The sequence below is a fragment of the Haliaeetus albicilla genome, chromosome 14 (assembly GCF_947461875.1).
Source record: "Haliaeetus albicilla chromosome 14, bHalAlb1.1, whole genome shotgun sequence".
Taxonomy (NCBI): domain Eukaryota; kingdom Metazoa; phylum Chordata; class Aves; order Accipitriformes; family Accipitridae; genus Haliaeetus; species Haliaeetus albicilla.
In genome coordinates, this window is record NC_091496.1 from 1,830,240 (window position 1) to 1,851,886 (window position 21,647).

The 21,647-nt window shown below is 50.7% G+C and overlaps 1 protein-coding gene and 1 long non-coding RNA gene across 7 annotated transcripts; one reads left to right on the forward strand and one right to left on the reverse strand.

Moving 5' to 3' along the window:
* The first annotated feature begins 276 nt into the window (after positions 1-276).
* ANKRD16 (ankyrin repeat domain 16) lies at positions 277-17,747 on the forward strand. 6 transcript variants are annotated; one of them, XM_069801513.1, is made up of 9 exons: positions 338-477; positions 1,601-1,948; positions 4,250-4,470; positions 8,384-8,426; positions 9,512-9,620; positions 11,337-11,498; positions 14,680-14,758; positions 16,582-16,784; positions 17,078-17,747. In XM_069801513.1, exons 2-8 carry the CDS (start codon positions 1,611-1,613, stop codon positions 16,740-16,742), a joined length of 1,113 nt encoding a protein of 370 aa, XP_069657614.1. In that variant the 5' UTR covers positions 338-477; positions 1,601-1,610; the 3' UTR covers positions 16,743-16,784; positions 17,078-17,747. The 6 variants fall into 6 exon arrangements, with proteins under 6 accessions (XP_069657613.1, XP_069657617.1, XP_069657614.1 ...); XM_069801511.1 differs by having other exon boundaries at positions 17,105-17,747; XM_069801515.1 differs by having other exon boundaries at positions 17,429-17,569.
* Positions 13,278-20,557, reverse strand: LOC138688922 (uncharacterized). The gene is made up of 3 exons (XR_011327691.1): positions 20,391-20,557; positions 16,538-16,748; positions 13,278-15,022 (listed from the first exon to the last, which is right to left on the reverse strand). It is a non-coding gene; the product is annotated as an uncharacterized lncRNA (long non-coding RNA).
* Between the last annotated feature and the right edge of the window lie 1,090 nt (positions 20,558-21,647).

Sequence of the window (21,647 nt, forward strand, 5' to 3'; positions counted from 1 at the left end):
CAAGGGTCCCCCTCCCATTACCAAGCCCCCCCAATTACCAAGGGACCCCCGTTGCTGTGGTGTCCCCCCCGTTGCCAAGGGCCCGCCCCCGTTGCTAAGGGGAAGGGTCCTCCCCCCCCCCGGTGCTCACTCCGCTCCTGACGCGCTCGGACCCGCCTCCGCGTTCTCCCCGCGGTTCCGCCGGCCCCGCCCCGCCCCGCGCCTCCGACCAATCAGAGAACGCGCGGCGACCTGTCGCTGCCCAATGGCGCAGCTCTTCCGCGTTTGGGATAACGCCGATCGGGGCCGACGGAATTGTTCCCGGAGTTTGTTGACCGTCACCACCCCCCCCCCCCCCCCAGCCTGTGCCGCGGCGGTGACATCACGCCGCCGCGCGTGACGTCACGCAGCCCCAGCAGAGCGCGGGTGGGTTTTAACCGCCGCGGGACGCCCTGCGAAGGGACCCGCCACGACGTGGGCTGAGGAGAGGGAAACGTGGTGGGTGCCCAGCCTGGGGGAAAGGCGGGTTCCTGGTATTCCTGAGGGAAAAAAGGGAATTTCTAGTATTCCTGAGGGAAAAGGGAATATTTCCCATTTTCTGGAGGGAAAAGGAGATTACTGGTTTTCTTGAGGAAAGGGCTGCTTTCTGATTTTCCAGAGGGGAAATGGAAATTTCTGGTTTTGCTGAAGGAGAGGTCATTTTCCGAATTTCCCACGGGAAAGGAGAATTTCTGGGTTCCCTGGGGGAGAGGCTGGTTTCTGGTTTTCGTGAGGGAAAAGGAAATTACTAATTTTCCCGAGGAAAAAGGAAATTTCAGGTTTTCCTGAGGGAAAGGGAAATTTCTGGATTTCTTGAGGGGACAGCTGGTTTCTGGTTTTCCTAAGAGGAAAAGGAATTTTCTAATTTTCCTCAGGGGCAAGGGAATTTCTGTTTTTCCGCAGGGAGAGTCTGGTTTCTAGTTTTCCTGAGGGAAAATGAAATTTCTCTTTTTTTTCTGAGGGAGAGACCGGTTCCTGGTTTTCCATATGGAAAAGGAAAATTCTGTTTTTCCTGAGGGAGCAGCTAGTTTCCTGTTTTCCCAAGTGAAAAGGAAGTTTCTTGTTTTCCTGAGGGGAAAGGGAATTTCTGTTTTTCCTGAGGGAGGGGTTGGACCCTGGTTTTCCTAAGGGAAAGGCAATTTCTTGTCTTCTGGAAGGAGAGACCAGTTCCTAGTTTTCCCAAGGGAAAAGGAAATTTCTGGTTTTACTGAGGGAGAAGCTGGTTCCTGGTTTTGGGGAGGGAAAAGGAAATTTCTGTTTTTCCCTGAGAGAGAGGCTGGTTCCTGGATTTCCAAAGGGAAGAGGAAATTTCTGGGTTTGCTGAAGTGGAGGCCAGTTTCTGGTTTTCTGGAGTGAAAAGGAAATTTCTAGTTATCCTGAGGGACAAGGAAATTTCCCCTGAGGGAGAGGCCGGTTTGTAGATTTGCTGATGGAAAAGGAAATTTATTGTTTTTCTGGAGGAAGAGGCCAGGTTCTGTTTTTTTCTGATGGAGAAGGTAATTTCTGGTTATCCCGACCCAGGGAGTGGCCATTGTATTCCCACAGTTTGAAACCATAATCCTGATTTTGGCCTTTCTTCCAGATCTCTAGCCATGGCGGAGGGGGAGAGGCCGAGGCCGCTCCTCCGGCTGGTGCAGGAAGGACGGCTGGACCTCCTCCGGGACGAGCTGCGGCCGGACGATGCGCTGGTCCCAGCAGTGCGGAGCCAGCGCTATGGGCGCTCGGGGGACACGCTGCTGCACCACGCTGCCCGATACGGGCACCGGGACGTCCTCGCCTACCTGGTAGAGGTGCTGGGGATGGACATTGAGGCGTTTAATAGCGACTACAAAAGACCCCTCCACGAAGCGGCCTCCATGGGCCATGGGGAGTGTGTCTCCTACCTCCTGGAGAGAGGCGCAAGCGTAGACTGCTTGAAAAAGGCAGACTGGTAGGTCACTGGATTGCTTTGCTGTGGGTCAGAGTGATATCTGAAAGGGGCTTGGATGTGGAAGGTGGGAATGGAACTGCAGGAGCCGTCATTTAGAATCATGGAATCACAGAACGGTTTGGGTTGGAAGGGACCTTTAAAGGTCACCTAGTCCAACACCCCTGCAATAAGCAGGGACATCTTCCACTAGATCAGGTTGCTCAGAGCCCCGTCCAACCTGACCTTGAATGTTTCCAGGGATGGGGTATCGACCCCCTCTCTGGGCAACCTGGGCCAGTGTTTGACCACCCTCATCATAATAAATTTCTTCCTTATATCTAGTCTAAATCTACCCTCTTTTAGTTTAAAACTCTTACCCCTCGTCCTGTCACTACATGCCCTTGTATAAAGTCCCTCCCTGTCTTTCTTACAAGCCCCCTTTAGGTACTAGAAGGCTGCTAGAAGGTCTCCCTGGAGCCTTCTCTTCTGCAGGCTGAACAACCCCAACTTTCTCAACCTTTCCTCACAGGAGAGGTCTTCCATCCCTCTGATCATCTTCATGGCCCTCCTCTGGACCTGCTCCAACAGGTCCATGTCTGCCCTGTGCTGAGGACCCCAGAGCTGAAGGCAGTACTGCAGGTGGGGTCTCACCAGAGCGGAGCAGAGGGGCAGAATCCCCTCCCTCGACCTGCTGGCCACGCTTCTTTTGATGCAGCCCAGGATACGGTTGGCTTTCTGGGCTAAATTCCAGCCCTATCACTGATTTCCCCCTGTTTATTGTAGAAGTTGTAAATTACTGCTTCATTAGCAGATCCAATTTAAAAGTTTTCATCTGCAGCTATTCGTTCTTCCCCATGCCCCTGTTGGATGGGAATCAGTGATACTGATTGACATTTTTGTGTACCGGTCCTCAGAAACTGAAATAAAAAGGTAAAAAGTAAGTTTTACTCCTGTTTCCCCTCAGCAAGCAGAGCCTCTTAGGTCAGATTTGCTACTGATATATTAGGAACAGCCTCAAGAACCCAAGAAACAAGTGGTTTCTTCAGGGTTTTTGTTTGCCTGCCACGTGGGAAACACGTAAGCAAATGATGAGGGACTGAGAATGGGGAATAAAAAATAAAGCCTAATCCACAAAAAAGCAGCAGGCCTGATTAATGTCAAAGCCTCTTCTTGGGGAGGGAGATTTCTGTGTACCACCTTGCCAAAAGAAGGCAAAGATTCTCTCCAGCCCACAAATTAAAGCCCAGGGAGGTCATTTTGAAGCTGAACTAACATAAATACAAAGGCAGCATCCTAGTCCTCGTAATTCGAGGCTATGCCAGTGTCATGCTGTCATCAGGGGGAGCAGAGGGAGGCAGAGATCTCATGAGCTGCGTGCAGATGTGTGTGCGAGCCTGGTTTTGTGTGATAGGCCTGCAGTTCCCTTCCATCCATGGATTGAAAATGGGGAGCTACGTGCTTGCTAGCGCATGTCCCAGCCCTTGGACAAAGTCTCATTTGCATTGAAAATATACGCTGATCTGAGGCACTGTACAGAAACAGAGCTGCAGGAAACACAGAGCTCCATGCTCAGCTCTACCCCATCGTCTCCAGCAGACACGTGTCTAATCTCTTCTTAAAGATCTCCATCACTGGAGATTTTATCTCCCTTCTCAGCACACTCTTCCTGACCTTATCTGTCCTTACAGCTGGAGCATTTTATGTTTATAAGTGTCAAAGGTTGTTCCCAGACATTTGAAACAGGACAAAACTGTGAAAAGCTTCACTCTCAGGCCAGCTGCTCTGCATTAGAAATGTTCCAGAGTGGCATTTGCTGGTACACTCATGCTCTACTGCCAGGATATGCAGAGTTGTCCGTGGTTTGCTGCCTGCAGCCATAGCTGCCTCTCTGGGTGACTGGCTGGCGTAAGAAACACTGATGTTAACAGCTCTGTCTCAACAGTCCCCAAAAGTCCAGACCCAGTATTACCTGCATGAAAAAGCAGTGCTGTAAAATCTCACAGGTCCGTATGCAGCACGTGGTGAGCCTCAGTCAAAGCATCTGAATCCAGGTGGGATGATAAATTTAGCCTTGGGCTTGAAGAAGGTCTTTGCCTTGAGCCAGCAAAGTTTCCTACTACCTCAGATGGGTTTTAGTACATCAGTTTTCCCTCTGGATAGCTCACCACAGCTGGCACTGAGCTACTGTGTTTTATGAGACAGGCCAGTTGGTGCTACAGACAACTTTAAATCATACTTCAAGCTCAGACGTTAGAACAAAAGCCATCAGACTTGTACGGCACTGTCTCTCTGGTTATTAGGTTTGCCTTGTCTTTCTTTCAGGACTCCCCTAATGATGGCTTGCACCAGGCAAAACCTGGAGGTGATCAAAGCTCTTGTGGAGCATGGAGCCAACCCACTGCTGAAGAATAAGGATGGCTGGAATTGCTTCCACATCGCGAGCCGTGAGGGCCATCCCCAGGTCCTCCGGTACCTGCTGGACATGTCCCCGAGCAGCTGGGACACAGAGAGCACAATTAAGAGAACGCCTCTGCACACAGCAGGTAAAAGAGGGTCCCGTTGCCACCGGAGGGGTTGGAAGAGAAGAGTGGCCTGTGATGGCAGCGGAGAACAGAAGGGGGCTATTGTTTCAGTTCACCTTTATTTTGGAGAAGCAAAGTGTGACCTGATACAAAACCACAGGGAAACAGCTAAATACTAAGTTATTGAAATTAAATGAAAAGGGGCTAGTGGTGGGCATTAGTGGGAGCTCACCTCTCTGAACTTCAGTCTGCTAACAGTGCTCTGCTGCATCTTTGCAGGGTTTCACCTCAGGACAGACACTCATTTTAGTTGCTTTCAGATAAATAAACAGCAAGCATTAGGCTTAATATTTCTTAATGATGTGCCAAAGACTGAGCTTGTGAGGTTGGAGGGTCCTCAGTTCCCATTTGACTGGATTTTGCCTGTACTCAAAGCATGTTTTTGTGGTGCATAACAGTTATGTTCTCTTGGGAGTGGTGGATCCATCCGAGGAGCGCTCGTGATGACCCACTGACTTTGGCCTCCTTGGACCAGGGTGTTTGTCTCCATCTCTGCCTCCCTGTGACAGATATATCCAAGCTCCCACAGCTCAGAACACATTGCAATACACTTTCCCTTGCTGGCATATGAAGCTGCAAATTGCACTTGGAAAATCTGCAAGGCTCCAAGCATATCCTGGCATTTTAAAAGTCCTAAAAGCAGCAGAGCTGCTGAGAGACACCTTTTGGGATCTACCTGTTGATGGACATATTTACCAGTTTGGTTTCTAGTCTTGTCATCAGTTTTTGTAAGAGCCGTATCTCTCAAAATGATCCATTTTTGTCCGAATGCTTGGTGGTTTAGGTCATTATGGCAAATCTGAAGAGCTGTAGGGTCTCTAGGTGTAACCACCAGAAGAAGCATCACAGGTTTTGGTATTCTCACATTGCTCTTAAGAAGGTAATATCTAGCGGTGAGAAATCCAGAGTGCCTTTCTGCAAAGGGGAAGGATAGTCTCTGCTGGGAATATGCAGGGGCTGTTGTTAGTGTTGGAATGCATTTTGTCCGATTCCCCTTGTCTGCCCCTTTCATTGGTTTAAAAGGACAAATGCAGGGAGTGAACTGGTTTGAGGAACCACAGATGTCATCAGGCATGGTGGGGAGCAGAAGGGCAGTTAGCTGAACAGTGACCCAGAGGCAGTTTGGATTTGGTTTCTGGCTTTCCGACTCTTTCAACCTTGAAATGCAGTGATTAATCTTAATTTATGAATGAAGCACAAGGTGTGCCTCAGTTAAGTTCTCTGAGTCTCAATAAGTTGAATGGCCCAAAAATCTGTTAATGCAGAACTAAGTTTGTCCTGCCGTGTCTCATTGCCCCTTACAGAGTATCAGGTCTGGTTACCCACAGACCGTGCAAGCTAGGCAGTGCAGATAAAGCATGGGTCATCCCAGAACTTAAATCCCCTTAACTCTGCCCTCCAGAGATGCAGTGAGAGTGGACGATGGAGGGAGCAAGGGAGCGAAGGGAGAATTGTGTGACACCAAGTCAGGGTGATGTTGTGGGGCAGGCTGGAGGCTGGAGGTTGGTGGCTGACCTGAATCTGAAACACATCCCATCCATGAGCGGGGATTAAGCTGTGTGTCCCAGGGCTCGGCAGTGTCTCCGCAGGAGAGATGAGTGTGGGGAGCCACAGCTCAAAAGCTGCGGCTACCTAAACTCATTTCCCAAAGAGTTTAATAGGGATTGACTCTCCGCAAAGACCCAAGGTATCGTGAGGAGACCCCTGCTGTGCTGTAATTAATCTATTGGGTATGTTGCTCCTTGGCTGTCATTCCTGTTACTTCTCCGGCCCTCAGTAGCCGCCTGTCCACCGCACTGCTCATCAGCAGTGACAGTCCCAGCCCAGGGGCATTGGCTGTGCCTTAGTCCTTGTGCTTGGCCTGAGAATGAAAAATAGCTGATGAATTGTTTGATATTTCAGGCTGGGCAGCAAGGAGCAGGTTGCCTGAATGAGAAATGGCTAATCCTCGTTTATTTGCATGTTCTCCTGTCCCTGCTCAATCCCAGGTCTTGTGTTTCCGTGTCTGGGCTGGCTGGCTGGGCTCGCAGCCCCGTCTCAGCCCTCTCCTTGCAGAGACATGGATGTTGGGTTGGGGTCTGGGGTTTGAGGGTCTGGGGATGGGGTCAGGAGCAGGGTGAGGACTGTCCTGAGGAAAAAGACCTTTTGACCTTGAGTTTAAAGTCTCCTCCCTGCCTCGTAGCACTTGGGATACAGGGGTACAGACAGTGATGGTGGGATCCAGTGCCTAGTTCTCACTGCTTCATAGACGTGTCTTGACCTCTGTGTTGCCTCCTATGTTTGACTTTCATTGTGGCAAAGCCATCAACCCATGATTTGGGTTGATTTCTGATCATTTTACCGATCCAGGTTAGACCCTGGACACACACATTGGCAGAGCAGCAGCTGGTGCAGGAGCGACTGGGCAGCGGGAAGGGCTGGAGCTGCTTAAACCACCTTTGCCCCCAGCATAATTTTAACCCAGGACAACGCTGGGGGCTGCTGCTTGGTGGGTGCTGGTGCCAGCATCCCCACACACCACCACGTAGCTGAGTTACACAGACACAGCTCCTGAGGCGGGGGCACGGGCGAGGGGCCGGAGATGATGCTGGAGCTGCTGGGGGGATGGAAATCATGTCAAGATGAACCACTGTCTCAATGAGTTTAGATCCCAAGGGTGTGGATATGAGCACATTAACCCGTGACCAGTCCAGCTGGCTTCCTGGCACAGTTATCCCTGCATAGATGATGGGTAATTTTCTCCCCCGTGCATTTTTTTTTCTGGTTGATTCCTTAAGCTTTGCTGCTTCATATATCCGTAGCCTGAGGCAAGAGAGCGGGGGACATGTAATTAGAGGAAGTGGAGTGCAACAGTGGATCTGAGCACTGCAGCTTTCTTGTGTCTCTGTTGCTGTTAAAGGATGCGTTGCTTGGGGTGTTTTTTCTTCACGTAGCTTGGGTTTTTTAAAGCCTCCATTTAAAAAATCCTTTTCACAGTGTGGCTCTGCCTGTATTTACATCAGCTCAGGTGAAGGGGTGATAAACGGGCAGGGAGCAGGAGCAAATGGCCAAGGTCTGGGAGGATGGGAGCCCTTCGTTGGGCTTTCAAAGAGCATCTATTGTGCAGCTGCGTCTGAAGGTTATTGCTGGTAACACACATTTGTCAGGAGCCCTTCTTTCATCGCACAGAGTAAATAGCCTGATGTAGCAGCTCTGGGCTTGCTTTGATATTTATTTTTTTTCAGTATTTCATTTGTTTTGCAAAATGACCTGCAGAAAAAAAGCCAGAATGAGACTGTCCTTACATTGCTGTAATACGATGTGTTTTAAAAAAATAGAGGGAGGATATTTCAGTGCATGATGTTCAAATCCTCCCCCACTGTTGTTGTTTTTCCTCCGAGATGCTGTCTGGGTGAGGATGCTTCATTAGGGTGATTAGATGGGAGTGATGGGTAGTTTGAGTGGCTGAGGAGGGGTGGAAATGCCATCCAGCTATTCACCAGCTCCCTGCTTTGTGTTCATTTTGCTTCTCACACATTTCATTTCAGGGATTAACAAATACTTGCAAGAAAAGATCTTTGTGTCAGCTTAATTGCATATATGCTCTCACGCATGTACTCTGCAGGTAGAGGCAAATGGTGCCTATATGTATGCCTTTTCCCTGGTTTATCTGGTGTTTTCCTATAGGATCAGGGGAGGGGAAGGCTTGAGATCTGGAGACAATGTTTTAATTACAAAAAAAAGATAATAATCAAAAGCTTTGAATTTAAAGCCTCTCAGAACCCTTTCCCTCATCATGAGTAAGCCAAAAGGGTCAGAAACCTGATTCTGTTTCACTGTAGGTGGGCGGTGGCGTGAAAACATAAATTAACCATGCATTTCCTCCCTCTCGTAGCAATGCACGGCTGTTTTGACATTGTGGAGCTGCTCCTGGAGCGGTAAGCAGGCTTCCTCCCAGCACTGCCTCTGCCGCCCCGCTCTCCCCCGCCTCCTGTCCACCACCAGGCTCGCTCCAGCCGCCCGGACACAAAGGGAGTTTATGCCATTCGGGAAGCCCGGTTGCACAGCTGCCCTGCATGTGATCCCAAGGCCATCTCTGTTTCCTCTGGGTTTTTCACGGCCGGTTAGGGGCTTTTGAGACAAGGACAGTCTCCGAATGGGCTCCGATGGGCTCTGACTTCGCTATGACATAAGCCCCGGTTATATAACTCTGCTCTTTTTCTGTGCTGATTCATTCCCATTGCCTCCGATGTGTCCGAGGCCATACAATAACAACAAAACTGTTTTCTGACAGCTCGGTTCTGGGTGCAGCTCCTCTAGGCTGGACTCAGCCTCCAGGCTTTATTTTCAGACTGTGGCTTCTGGGAGACTGCTGTGAAGTGGCTTTAAATCAGCCTGTGCCCAGTCATCCTGACCCTGTTACCTTCCTTACCAGCACTGCCCACTGCCAGAGCTGGAGTAGCTTTCCCTGGGCATCACAGCCACTGCTAGCCACAGCTCCTGCTAGCTGACTTGTCCCAGCCTTGTTAATTCCTGTCCATGCTTGGCCCAGCATAAACATAGCCCTGTGATTTGAGCCAGGCTTTCAATTTTAATGCAGTCTTCTCTCATTTCAATGGACCTTTAACCTGAGTGAGACCTGTGAGCTTTGATTTTGTACATGGCGTAGTTACATGAGGATATGGTTTTCCCCGCTGCCAGTGCACACCTTACCCCTTCTAGAGATCCTCTGTTCAGGGGGCAAGGGAAATCGAAATGATCTGTAGAGCCCTGGCTTTTCTGCAGCCTGAAGAAGTTGCATCAGCTGAGTACCAGATCTCTGACCCAAAAAATCCCAGCAGACCATACATCAGGCTGTAAAGCACTGAGACAGGTTTATGCATGGTCTATGGACAGGCTTTATATATGCCATTTCCAATCCTATCCGCTGATAGTCTCCTGCACCACCAATGCAAAGCAACTAGTGCAGTAAGGATTTTTGAGCTGCCAACAACTCTGTCCTGGCTTTTGTCTTCTCTCAAAGGTGCCAGTACAAACCTGACAGCAGAGACAAATGTGGAGTCACTCCCTTTATGGATGCTATCCAGAACGGGCACGTCAACATTGCCCGGCTGCTCCTGGAAAAACACCAGGTAGGTGCCAAAACCTCAACTCCCTCCTCCAGGACCTGACCTAGAACTGCCAGGACAGGCAATCTGCGCATTCACCATAACCATGTTGCAAGGAAGCAAATTCCCAAATTGTAAAGAAGTCAATTGTGAAAGAAGGCAAATGCCCTCTGGAGATGAGCAAGATTTTGCTGAGTAAGGCCACCAGGACTCAGCTCATGGTGAAGATCTCACCCTGGGGCAGAGATATGTCCCCATAGCTGGTGAAGGGGGATGGAGACACAAGGCAGTGGCAGGAGGGGACAGGACTTGCTGAGCGCTGCAGGGGCAGCTGTGTCAAAGCCAAGACCAGCACTTGGGAGTGCCAGGGCTCAGCATGGAGCCTCTCGTGGCATCGCTGAGGGTCGATAACGTGGAGATGTCTGGCTGCGCCAGCAGCAGCTCATCTCTGGCCTCCCTCTCTCATGGCAGCTGCTGCTCCTGTATTGTCTCCCAGTAATCTCTGATTTCCTCCAACATACAAGGTGTAACAGGGATGTCATTAGAGCCAATTGTGCGTAGCAGGAACCAGACCACTGCATTATTTATTGACTGCTGAACTGATGTGAGATGGTTGGAGCCCACCTAATGGCTGATTCTCACAGAGGTGGGGTTGTGTCTCCCTTCTCACCTACTTTGCCCTCACTTTGCCTCTCCCCTGCACCAGCTCTGGTGTTCATCAGACACCACGCCAAACCGGGGCACCTCACTGGCCTGGCAGAAAGCTAGCATGGCAAAAACAGTGAATCTGTTTGTGCCACGCTGGCAGGTTGAATTGGCCAGCTGAGCACCCAGCGTGGCACGGAGTGGGCCAGGGAATGGGGTACCACACTTTTCAAGATCACTAGCTTTGGACTTACTCAGCCTTAACACATAGCCTCACTCAGCAGAGGTGGTTTGATGCCCAGGTTGTGCTTGAGTATGTAGGTACTTGTTGACTTCAGGAGGTGTTCATGTGCTTGTCTTCGCTCATCTGGCCCTTACAGGATGAAACATTTGTGAAGTTTGTTTACACTTTTAGTTTCGCATTTCAGGCAGTGAAGATGGAAGAGTTGATTTAATTTCCTCGTTGTGGTGCCCTGGCTTACTGCCATGAAGCAGCACTGGAAACACTAATGGCAGTGTTGCTACCTTCTAGGTTTTATAAAACCATGAGTCAGGCCCACTAGGCTTCAAGAGGCTGGATTATATCCTTTAAGATGAGTGCACTGTGTATTACTTCCGTTACCCTTCTTGATTTTATGTCTTTGCGGTTCACATTCAGAGACCCACAGAAGAGATCTCATGAGGTCATCTACCCATCTCCCTCCCTCTACCTGCATCCAAGTTCTTCTCCACCAGCACAGAAGCTGGAGATGGGTTGTTTCAAGCTGCTTTAAAGAGCTGAAACCCATCATATGTGCTTCAGCTGAAGAGAGGGAGGGGCTTGGTTCTTTTTTGGCGCTAGTTTTGCTTATCACTTAAAAAGCTCAGCAGAGAGCTGGCTCTGGTCTGCAAATCATAGAATCATAGAATCATTTAGGTTGGAAGAGACCTTTAAGATCATTAAGTCCAACTGCACCAGTCCTGGTGGTGACATCCTATGTGTTCATTGCTGTCGCCATGGCAGGCAGACATGATTCTGCTTGGGCTGATGATTGTCCTTGAAAGTTTGGCCGGGTGGTTCATTGCTTTCCCTTTCCATCCTCCCCTCCATTCCAGGCCTGTCCTTCAGCCGTGGATGTGCTGGGCGCTCAACCTCTGCACCGGGCAGCCGTCACGGCCCAGGATGAAGCCATCCAGTTCCTCGTCTCCAAGCTGGGTGTTGATGTCAACGAGAGAGCAACGGCCCTCCAACTCACAGCACTGCACTACGCAGCCAAGGTTTGTTCCTGTTTCCAGGCTTCCTCTACAAAGTCTTTGCCAATTGGTGTGCTACACGCAGGCATCTAAAACAAGCTCTTTTAGATGTTTGCCACTGATGGAGGATTTACATTCCTAGCTCATCCTCTGTCACTGTCTGTCTGCTCCTGACCAGTCCCATACTCTGTTTAATGGTTTTTAGACCCTTGTTAAGTGTGTCCAGCTGTCTGCAGAGTGGCAGTGGGTATCTGAGTTGCTGTGTTCACCACTCTTCTGCCCATGCTGCTGACTGTGCTGTGGCTTAGTAATCCTCCTGCCTGGCATGTGGCTGAGTGGGATCGTGCAGGAGCAGAGGCGGGTGGCAATAGGGCACAGTTGGCCATGCTGTGGATAGGACTTGACCCACACCTCTGGCGAGCGTTACTCTTCCAGTCCACTGCCTTTGGACCAAAGTGCAATACCTGAAGGGAGTCCACCCTGCTAGTTATTGGGAGCTGTAGGTACCAACAGTTCATGAGCTGTGATAGTTCTTCACCAGCGTCTTCTCACTTGCCTGGCAGAGGAGATGTGGATGAAATGCTGCTCGGATTTCTTTCTCTATTTTTCTTCAGCCCCAGTGGCTTGGGTCCCAGGGGGTCAGTAGCCAGTCTCCATGTCAGCAGCTTGCTGGGCAGGATATGGCTGATGCACTGTGAAACAGCAACTGTTTGTCCCAGTAGGCTGGATTCTGGCCTGCCTGTGGCCAGACGTGAGAAAGGAGAGGTGGAAAGGCGGAGTTCGCTCGTGGGTGCTTATCTGTGTCCTTCGCACAGGAGCTGTTTTGAATTCCAGGCAGTGAGTCGTTTGAGCTTTCTCCTCCTCCCATCTCATGCCCATGTGGGAAGCAGGGCCTGGTGGGCTGTGGGTCCTGCAATGCTCCCTGGGAATGCAGAGCAGATCTTAAAAGCCTCACCGCTGACCAGGATCCCTCCTGGGACCCTGCTGCCTCCCTCCTGCTTGATGCTTTCACACCCCAGTGTGCAGCATGCTGGCAGCTGGTGGCAAGGGAAGGTCCCAGCTCAGATCCCTGCACGTGAAACCTCATGAGCTTTAACAGGCAGCACTCAGAGCCTGGTCTAGACTTGTAGTGGGAACGAAGCAGCATCCCAGCGCCCCACTCCTACAAAAGCATCAATGACACTTACTGGGAGTGCTGGCAACAGTATTCTCCTCCAGCAGGACCCAGCCGTGGCATTTGCTGGCTCCCACAAAGGAGGCCTTTCTCCCAGCTTCCCTTCCTCATGCTCTGAGAAACCATGTTGAAAGCCCTTTTGGTTGCCAAGGGTACGTTTAACAGCAAGGCTATTGGGGAATATAATGTGCCTTGGAGAAGATCCCAGCTCTGTCTTGGCGAGCAGCTGATTGGGGAGCGATTTGATGGGTTTCTCTTCCTTCCCGAGGCTCAGTGTCACTTTATATTTACAGCATCATTTGTTTGGCTGGTGTTTTTTTTTCTTCTTTTCTTATTACTTTGCATTTATAAATACATGAAAATCAAATTACGCTTTCAACTCAATTTGCTGCCAAGGCTGTGGCAGCTAAAGCAGTTCCTGGCTTGCTGTCTTTGCCACTGAGAGGGGGTGTGCATGCAGCAGGGAAATAGGAGCCTTGAGCAGGGGGGAAGATGCTACTAAGTCGTACGATAATGGGGGAAAAGAGTGGGTGGTGGGGATAAAAATAAGAGCCTTCCACTCTCATGCCACATGACAAAGACTAATTCATTGCACTGAAGAAGTAATTACAAAATCAGGCGCATTATTTAAGGAGAGAGGATTTATCTACAGAGAACCTCGTGCAGAGAGGAGGGGTGTGGGGGCTGTATTGCATTTTCCCTTGCAGCATTTAAAATTGGCTACTGGCGGAGGAAAGATAGACAACACTGCGGGTCATGACGGTGTGTAAGGATGGCATTCTGCGTCTTCTCACAGGGCATTACAAATATTGGAGTTATCCTTTAGGAAATGCCGGTGCCTGAAGGTACCGCAGGCAGATGCGCAACAGGCCCATCAGCAACAGGTTCTGCTCTCTGAGCTGAAATACACCTTAGTAAGAGCAACTCTAGATCCCCATGGTACTTAAAGTGGATTTACAGTGTGGGAAAACACATGGCTTTTTGCTGACATTTAGTCCTTTTAACAAACAGCCAGCTGCCAATTATGAAAGGTAAATCAGAGATCCTACAGCTCTGTGGCCAGCTGAAGTTAAAAGCAATTTAATTGAGTTGCTTGATTGGAGGTGAGGACTGGAGAGGCAAAGGCAAGATCAGCTGACAAATTAGTGCACTAATTTGCTATTAAGAAACATCTTTAGGTTGTGTCACCCAGTTTTAAGTCAGATGTCATTTGTGCATTAACTCCTCCACAGCCACCGGCAAAGGCAAAGCTGTGCTGGGAGACAATCCTCCAAATTCCTCACACCTGAAGGTCCTGGCTATGCAAAGCGGATCTATTGACCACAATCAAGAAGATCATATGGGATCTAGAGTTGTCTAAAAGCAGATCCACCTGCCTGGGTCTGGACTGGGTTGTATGTCTATCACACCTGCGCTGCCGAGGCTCCGCTCTCAGTCTTTGGCTGTACCACCACCGCAACCAGAGACAGCTCTGCACTGTAACATGATTTTAAGCACTGTTGGTCTTAACTGAACACTTTTGGTTTTAAAACAGTGTTAAATATTTGCTGCTGGGATGCGTCTTGCTGGTTTTTCAGCCTCTGGGTCAAAATCACTGCCGGGGGCATGCGAGGCATGCAAACACGCTGACTGAGGGCCAAGCTCCGACTCCTCTCACGGGTAGCCAGCAGAAGGGCTGGAGAAGGTGCTGGTGGCATCTCTCTGACCAATTCCTGTGGGGTAATGGCAGTGTGTCTGCTGTGCCTGGGTAATCCCTGGCTAATGGACTGGACTTGCACTGCCACAGGCAGCTGACCCTGATTTCCAGCTGCTGTAAGGTCCTCTGGAGCCTGAAGCAGCTCCTGGTAGGCCCAGACTTCACCATGAAAGAGTGGATCTGCATCTGTGCCCTTCCAGGTGCTGTATGAAGTTAGGGACAGATTGCTTGCGGCTTCCTTTCTTTTCAGGCCTGAGTTATTTCTGCTAAATGCAAAGGTGAGAAATTGTGCAGAGCTGATTCTGAATTCCACGTGCCTGTCTTGACCACTGCAGGAAGGACACGCACACACCATCCAGACACTGCTGTCCCTTGGCGCTGATGTCCATGCAAAGGATGGGAAGAGCCGTTCTGGTAAGGCTGCCGATGTATTTGTTCACCCTTTGTATGACAGCGAGAGCGTGCTTTAGTAACAGGAGCCCAGCCTCCAAAGCAGCCCGCGCTGCGTCTGCTCAGTGGAGCGTGCAAGGAGATGCCAGATGCACATATGCAAAAAGCTCTTGGAGCAGTGTGACATGTGAAGCCTGGGTTTTTTTGCAGTTTTCATTCACTGGCTCTGTTCCTGCTGGACTTTCTGATGTCTAATGGCGTGGTTGAGCCTGCACTGGGGCCTTTCCCCTGGGGGAAGAACAGAGATGCTAATTGGTGTTTCTCTTTACCCAGCTGCTTATTTTGCATGAAACTTTCAGGAGCTTAGTATCTTTGATACCACCGCCTTGCCATCAAATTTGGTTGAAATTAGCCAGTTTGAAACGGTTAGGGTAGGCAGACAAATACAACAATTGCACAAGCTCTTAAGCCTCAATTTGTTAGCAAACTGCCTAGGAATAGGTTATGAGCAAATAATAACAGAGCTTGAATGTAAATATAGTTGCTATAGTAATGCCAGTGAGTTGGCATTCCCAGCGTGAGAGTCTGAGGCATCTCTTGCATCAGCATCTCTCTCTCAAAAAAAGTATATATAAATGGTTTCAGCCATTGCCAAAATTGGCAACTTACCCAGTCTTCAGGTTTGCTTAATAACATGCTTCACTGGCGAGCATGAACAGTCTTGTATCTCTCACTCTCCCCTTCCACCCCCTCAGTGAGTAAATTTGAGTTCTGTTGAACTCGTCTAATGCTGGGACATTTGTGGTGCCTCCTCGTGCCCGTCGGCTGCCCCGTTCCCCGGCACCTTTGCTGTGTTAGTGTCACTGCATCCTGGGGAGCTTCTCACCCAGACTCCACTCCTGCAAAGTGTCCTAAATGGATTATCCATGGGGATCAGGATGCCCCATGGTCAACATCAGCCTGCAGCAGGAGCTAACGACCCTCAGCATAAAAAAAATACTCACCCCTGTGCAGGATTGGGCCGGGAGAAGAAGGCTGTCTCACCCTGCTGCACAAGCCAAGTGTAACAGGACTGCCTAACTGTGCTGGAGCCATGCTGGATCAGCGTGCTGGCTGTCAGAGGGGTCTGTGGGATGAGCTAGGGCTTGGGCTGGAGTATTTCAGCCTCCTCCTGTTGGGATGCTCTTTGCTGCACGCAGTGCATGGAAACCTTTCTCATTTACTCCCTGACCCTGGAGTGAGCTGACAGGGACCCCCAGCCCATAAAGGATCCCGGTCACATCCAGAGTAGTTTCAAGCCCCTCTCTTGCATGTCACTATTGAATCCACCCCAAACACAGAGCAGTAAGAAGCCTGGAGGCCTTCTGCTCTGTCCCACAGCCCTCCTGCTGTGGGCACCCTCTGCCCATGACTCAGTCAAAATGAACCAAGTTGGCTTAAATACACCCAATATGTTTGCAAACCTGGTTAGCTTTGGCTCAGCCAGGCTAGTACTGCTTGATGGATTGGAGGGACTAGTAATCTGCAAGGGGGAGACAGGGTAATAGCTGGGGTAAGCCAGGCTCACAGCTGGGTGTGGAAGAGGACGTGTCCGCTGCTTGTGCAGGTTTAGTCATCCCACTGCTGCTGTAGACATGCACGGCCGCGGCAGCTGAGCCCTGCTGTGCCATCACACGGCTGCTTGGCTGGGTGTTGCAACTGGGAACAGTCATCTTTCACCCTTGATGTGTTCCCTCCGCTGACTCGGTTTCTTTCACTGGGAATCTGATGTTTGCATCTGAAGCGGGCTGAGGCTGAATGTACCGGGCAATCTCAGCTCCTGTCTCAACATCTTGTCTCCCCCACAGCCCTGCACGCAGCGTGCGCTGGGCAGCAGGCGGACGCCGCGCGGATCCTGCTCCGTGCTGGGCTGCAAGATGCCCCGGATAGCACGGGCACGCTGGCGCGGCAGCTTGCGAGGAAGCCAGATGTCATCCAGGTTTTCCAGGATACAAATGTCAGCGCGTGAGACCAACTGGGAAAAAAGAGAAACACGTTTCATTTCAGCGTGGTACGTTAGTTATCACTTCACAACTATTCAGATTTAGGCAAACACTGGTTTAAAATGACGGGATTTTTGCCCAAAGATTGAGCAGAGAAACCAAGCTTGACACTTGGGAAGTATGTTTAGGAGAAAACATTTTAAACAGGATTATCTCAAAGTGATAATGGACCTGAAAAGCATGTTTTAAATAGGATTATCTCAAAAAGATAATGGACGTGATGGGTCTGGGCTATCACACTCCTGTACTGACCCCATCGTTGCAAATTCATGGCTGTTCTTCTTTCACTTCCGAATCTCAGGGCTGAACTTTACCTCTTCTTGTGCAGCACCCGGCACGTCCAAACAGCTGAGGCTGCAGCTCCTTGAAGTATAACTATCCAGGGAAGGTGCCCCATGGGCTGGATGACCTCTGGGGACCTGCATGGCTTGAACCCCTTGGAGCCTGCCTAGCCCTTGCTGGTGATGTTTCCATACAGTGGACATCCTGAAGGAGAAGATACACCTGGAGCGTTCATTTTTATAGCCCTTAATGGACCTGCTCTCCACTAATCTCTGAAGTTCCTTCAAGTGGCCACTTCTTTCTATAGCCCCTGAGAGAGGCTGCGTGCGGTGCAGTGTAAGTGAACCCTGGGTGACTCTTCCTTCATCAGGTTTGAGCTGCAGAGGACAAGTGCAGGGAGTCTTCAAGCTGCATCAACCTCTTACGTCCTTTTTGTGGCCCAAGGCTGCTGCCAAAGCCTGCTGAAATCAGTAGTAAGACCTCAACCTTGCGACGACGTCAAGGGTCTTTGGATCAGACTAAAAAAAGAGGTATTTGTTATTCCAGACAGCCTTGCATGGCACTTCTCGCCACTGATGAACTTTAAAAAAAAAAAATGTGCTCTTTGAAGTGTATAGGGAAATGGCTTAATATTTAATGTAGCCAGTAAGCCTCTAACAGCCTGGAATACACATAAAGGTAAGAGCTACTGTAGCCGTTTGGTTTATTTGTATGCATCTGGAATTATAAATTTGGTTTTGCATAGAAACATGGAACGTCCCTGTCTATATGTAATGTCAAGATGTAAAAAACAATGGGATTCTGGGTGATAGCAGATGCTAAAAATCAGACAGGCCTATAACTGAGCGAGCAAGCTAGGTTTTGCTCTGCCCAATCTGTGGTGCTCACGTCGTGGTTTGATGCACGACCCACGTGCTCCTGGGTGGGTTTAAGATAATGCTGAACTCTGTTTGAGTGAGAAATTCCCACCCCCTGGTCCCTGGAGCAGAATTTGCCGTGACGATCCTAAGCCAGAGCGACAACAGTGCCGCGCGCCTCTCAAGTTAAACAGCCTTTACAGCAGGGTTAGGGCCTCCTTCCCTCTGCTGGCTCGCATTGCACGAGGAGAGGCAGCGCACTCACAAAAATAATTTGGGGGGCTGTGAGAGGGGGCTGATAGCTTGAAAGGGGGGGAGAAGCAGGGCTCGGTAGCATCTTAAGACTCTTCCAAAAATGCCTACAAAGACCTGCTTTTTGCTAGTCTTCCCCTGTCTTGTTTCTCCACCTGTGAAGGAGATTCTTCTCCACCAGAGAGGAAAAACAAATTAATGCTGGAAGGCACTAACAGTGCAGGGTGGTGGGAGCCGTATCAGCCCCTGGGCAGGCAAGGAAGCGGCTTTATTCCTCTAAAGATGCTGAGAATCCTTCATAAATCTGGCCCTGGCCTCCATACAGCAAACAGCAATACTGCAACCCAGTAAATGCAAAGGGCTGCTTTATTCCCACTTTTAATGATTTTTAGCAAACCAAGAAATAGCTGTTTCCTCCCAATATCCCTGCTAACGAGCTCAGATTGCTTGTGAGTCTAAGCTTTTATGAGAAAGCAAGTCAGAATGTTTTCAAATGTCTGCGTCTAGCTGGCCGTGGCAAACACCTTGAAAACACAAAAGGGAATTTGCATTATTTTGAAGGTATGTTATGATTTCTGAAGGCTTTTGGATAGTAGCAGAGGGCCCGTCTGCCTGAGACGGGGAACACAGGCACTGTGCTCTTGTCCAAAAGCAAGACGTAATGGCACATCTCCAGCACTGTCTTTTATTTACCCTTCTTTTAAATCTGCCCCTTAGGCAATAAAAAGACGCACGGAAACAAACTGGCTGTTGTTAATGCAGATGATCAGGTACAAAAGGACGTTAGAGAAGGAACATGGATTCAGCTTTATGCCTGCAAAATTAGCCAGGGGAAGAGACCTTGCTGTCTTTCTTGCTGTTTTTGCTGTTTCTTACTCACTGCAAGGTAGGAGCAAGGGGTCAGGACACCTTTGTGTCCGTGAGAGTGTGCTGCAAAATGCTGGGAAGAGCTCGGCAGCACTAGAAAGAGCTCGGCAGCTCTAGACTGCGTGTGTGCAAACCCCTGTCGCGTTCCCGGCAGACGTCTCACATGGAGAAATGGTGCGGGCGCCTGGTCCCCGGGGAGGAAGCCCAGGAGCTGGGCTCCGTGCCACGTGGCGCTGAAGGCAGTTTGGAGCGGAGCCCGGGAGCCGGCACACGGCTTCGGCACTGTCCTGTTATGCCACCTCTTCCACCCTTGGCACCGGTGCTTGCCGGGGGCCCTGCAAATGCTCCTGGTCCTGCAGCCGCAGAGAAGACCTTGTGCCTTCGTCCTGTAGGATGTGGCTGAGATACAGTCACGGTAAGTAGAAGCGTCTGGGTAGGTAGGAAATAATGTTGCAAATGCTGTCAGGGTTTGCTGGGAAACCTTACAGGAAGGGAAGGCATTTTGTTTTTAAATAAAACTGATTTTGCTCTGGTGGTTGCACCATTACACCCCCATCCCCCCCCACTCAAAAGCACTGAGACATGCATGCCAGGTTTCCTTGCGATGACGCTGAGGACGAGGGACTGCAGCTATTGTATCCTCATCCCATCTCGTGGGCTTTTCTTAGGTTGGTGACCATGTATTGGTTTTGGATGTGCCCTTTTGTACCTCTTAGGAGCTGGCAGTGATTTGCACTCTGTCTTGTTCCCCTTCTCTGTGAGTTACGAGGATTAATTCTCTGGCTATTGTCTTTCAACCCTGGAGTCCCAACTAGCTGGTGGTAGATGTGAGCCAACAGCTTGAGGACCTGCTGACCATGGTTCTCCTGCTTTCTGCTGCTCCCACAGCCAGACCTTCCCGCTCAACCTCTGTCCAGGCCGGTCTCAACGTTTCTACTGTGGGTACGTCCATATGGATGTCGCTCCAGTCCTCCAAGCCAACCTGCAGCTGCCAGCAAGGCAGTCTGTCCCATCCCGAGCTGCTTGTGTGTTGCTGACTTGACCGACGGAGGTTCGTGGTGGTGGCTCGTGCAGATCGATGATTGTCTGATGCTCACGGATGTTGGAGAGGAGGTAGAAAATCTGTGCCTGCTGCTTGCACGCCAGAAACTGAGTCATGGTTATTTCTTGTGCGTCGCTCGGTGCAGAAGATTGTCCCGGTTCCTGGACAGATGACTTCACCGCCTCGCTGCCTGTCTTGCTGCTGGCGTTGCTCACTCCTCGTGTGCTCTCCCACCGACTGCTCTGCACTGCCAAACCTTCACCAACACCCTGTAAATGAAGATTTTTTTATTTTATTTTTTTTTTCCCCCTTACCTGGGTGTCGAACAAGCTTGGTGCAAGACGCAGAGCCCAGCCGTGCCCGTACGGAGCAGGAAACATACGGTCCGTTGATGAGCAGCGTTCACCCGCGGCACATCAGGGTTGGCAGGTCTGATCCCCTCGGGGCCGTGCAGCCACGTTCACCTCCCCAGGCTTTGCTCCTCCAACTACTAAAGCCATTTAAAAGGAGCCGCTCTGCTCCCCATCCGATCCCCCGTGGCGGGGTTTCGGACGCGTGATGGAGCTTTGCCCGGTTCTTCATCGGCCCCGGCACGCTGCCCTCGGCGTTGCACGTCCCCGGTAGATACGGGGAACGCAGATGTACGATCAAATTAAGATGTCTTAAGCCCCGCGGGTGTCTAATCCGCGCTGGCGGCCCCGAGGCGCGTAAGCAGCTTTGCCACGGCTGCTGCGTACGTGTTGCTTCCCCGGCTCGCTCCCCTTCCCCAGGATGCTGATCCACGGGGCGTTAAAACAAGCACGCGGCTGGGAAATTCCTGTCTCACTTCAAGGAAGCGGTGGGCGGTGGAGACTGGGTAGCGGCAAGGATTAAAAAAACCTCTTATATGCAAAAGAAGAAAAAAAGCAAAAAGAAAAAAAAAAAGCTCAAATCTTCTCGAAAAGGCGCTGCCTCCTTTGCGTCGGTGCCGTGCTGCAGTTTTGCTGTGGATGGGGGGGATTTGCCGCACCAAACGTGATCCTGAACGAGAGCAAAAACTCTTCTTCATGTGTTTTGGGGTGAAAAGGGGGAAATGTGAGAGGTCTGGTAATTATTATTGTTTGTTGCGATAATTAACAAAGCGCTGCCGTTAAAAGCACTTCCCTGCGGTCCCCGGGATGTGATGGAAAAGCACCGACCCCGCGGAGGGGGATACCGGGGTCGTCCTGTGTGGGTACCAGGCGGGGCACCCGTGGGTGCTCTGCCCTGCACCCTCGGGTGTCAAAGCCACCCCGGGCTGTGTGGGTGGCCCTCGCACACGCGTGCACGCTCGCTTTGCAGGCACGTAGCGCACGGGCACGCAAGTAACCCGCTGCGCACCGATGCCCCCTTTTGCACGCCCGCAGACGCCAGGCGTGGATGTAGGCGTCGCGCATCCGTCGCACGGTCACGCGTGTGCCCGTGCAACCGGAGCACCCGTTGCACACCCACGGGTGTGCAACGGGTGCCCCCGCGCGCGCGCGCCCCGGTCGCACGCGCACAGCCACGCGGCCGTGGCGCGCCCAGCCCTTGCACGCCCGCACGCGGCCGCC

Coding starts and splice junctions, on each gene's coding strand:
- ANKRD16 (XM_069801512.1), top strand. CDS start 1,611: ATGGCGGAGGGGGAGAGGCCGAGGCCGCTCCTCCGGCTGGTGCAGGAA. Junction 1,949..4,249: donor TGCTTGAAAAAGGCAGACTG/GTAGGTCACTGG, acceptor TCTTTCTTTCAG/GACTCCCCTAATGATGGCTT. Junction 9,621..11,336: donor TGCTCCTGGAAAAACACCAG/GTAGGTGCCAAA, acceptor CCTCCATTCCAG/GCCTGTCCTTCAGCCGTGGA.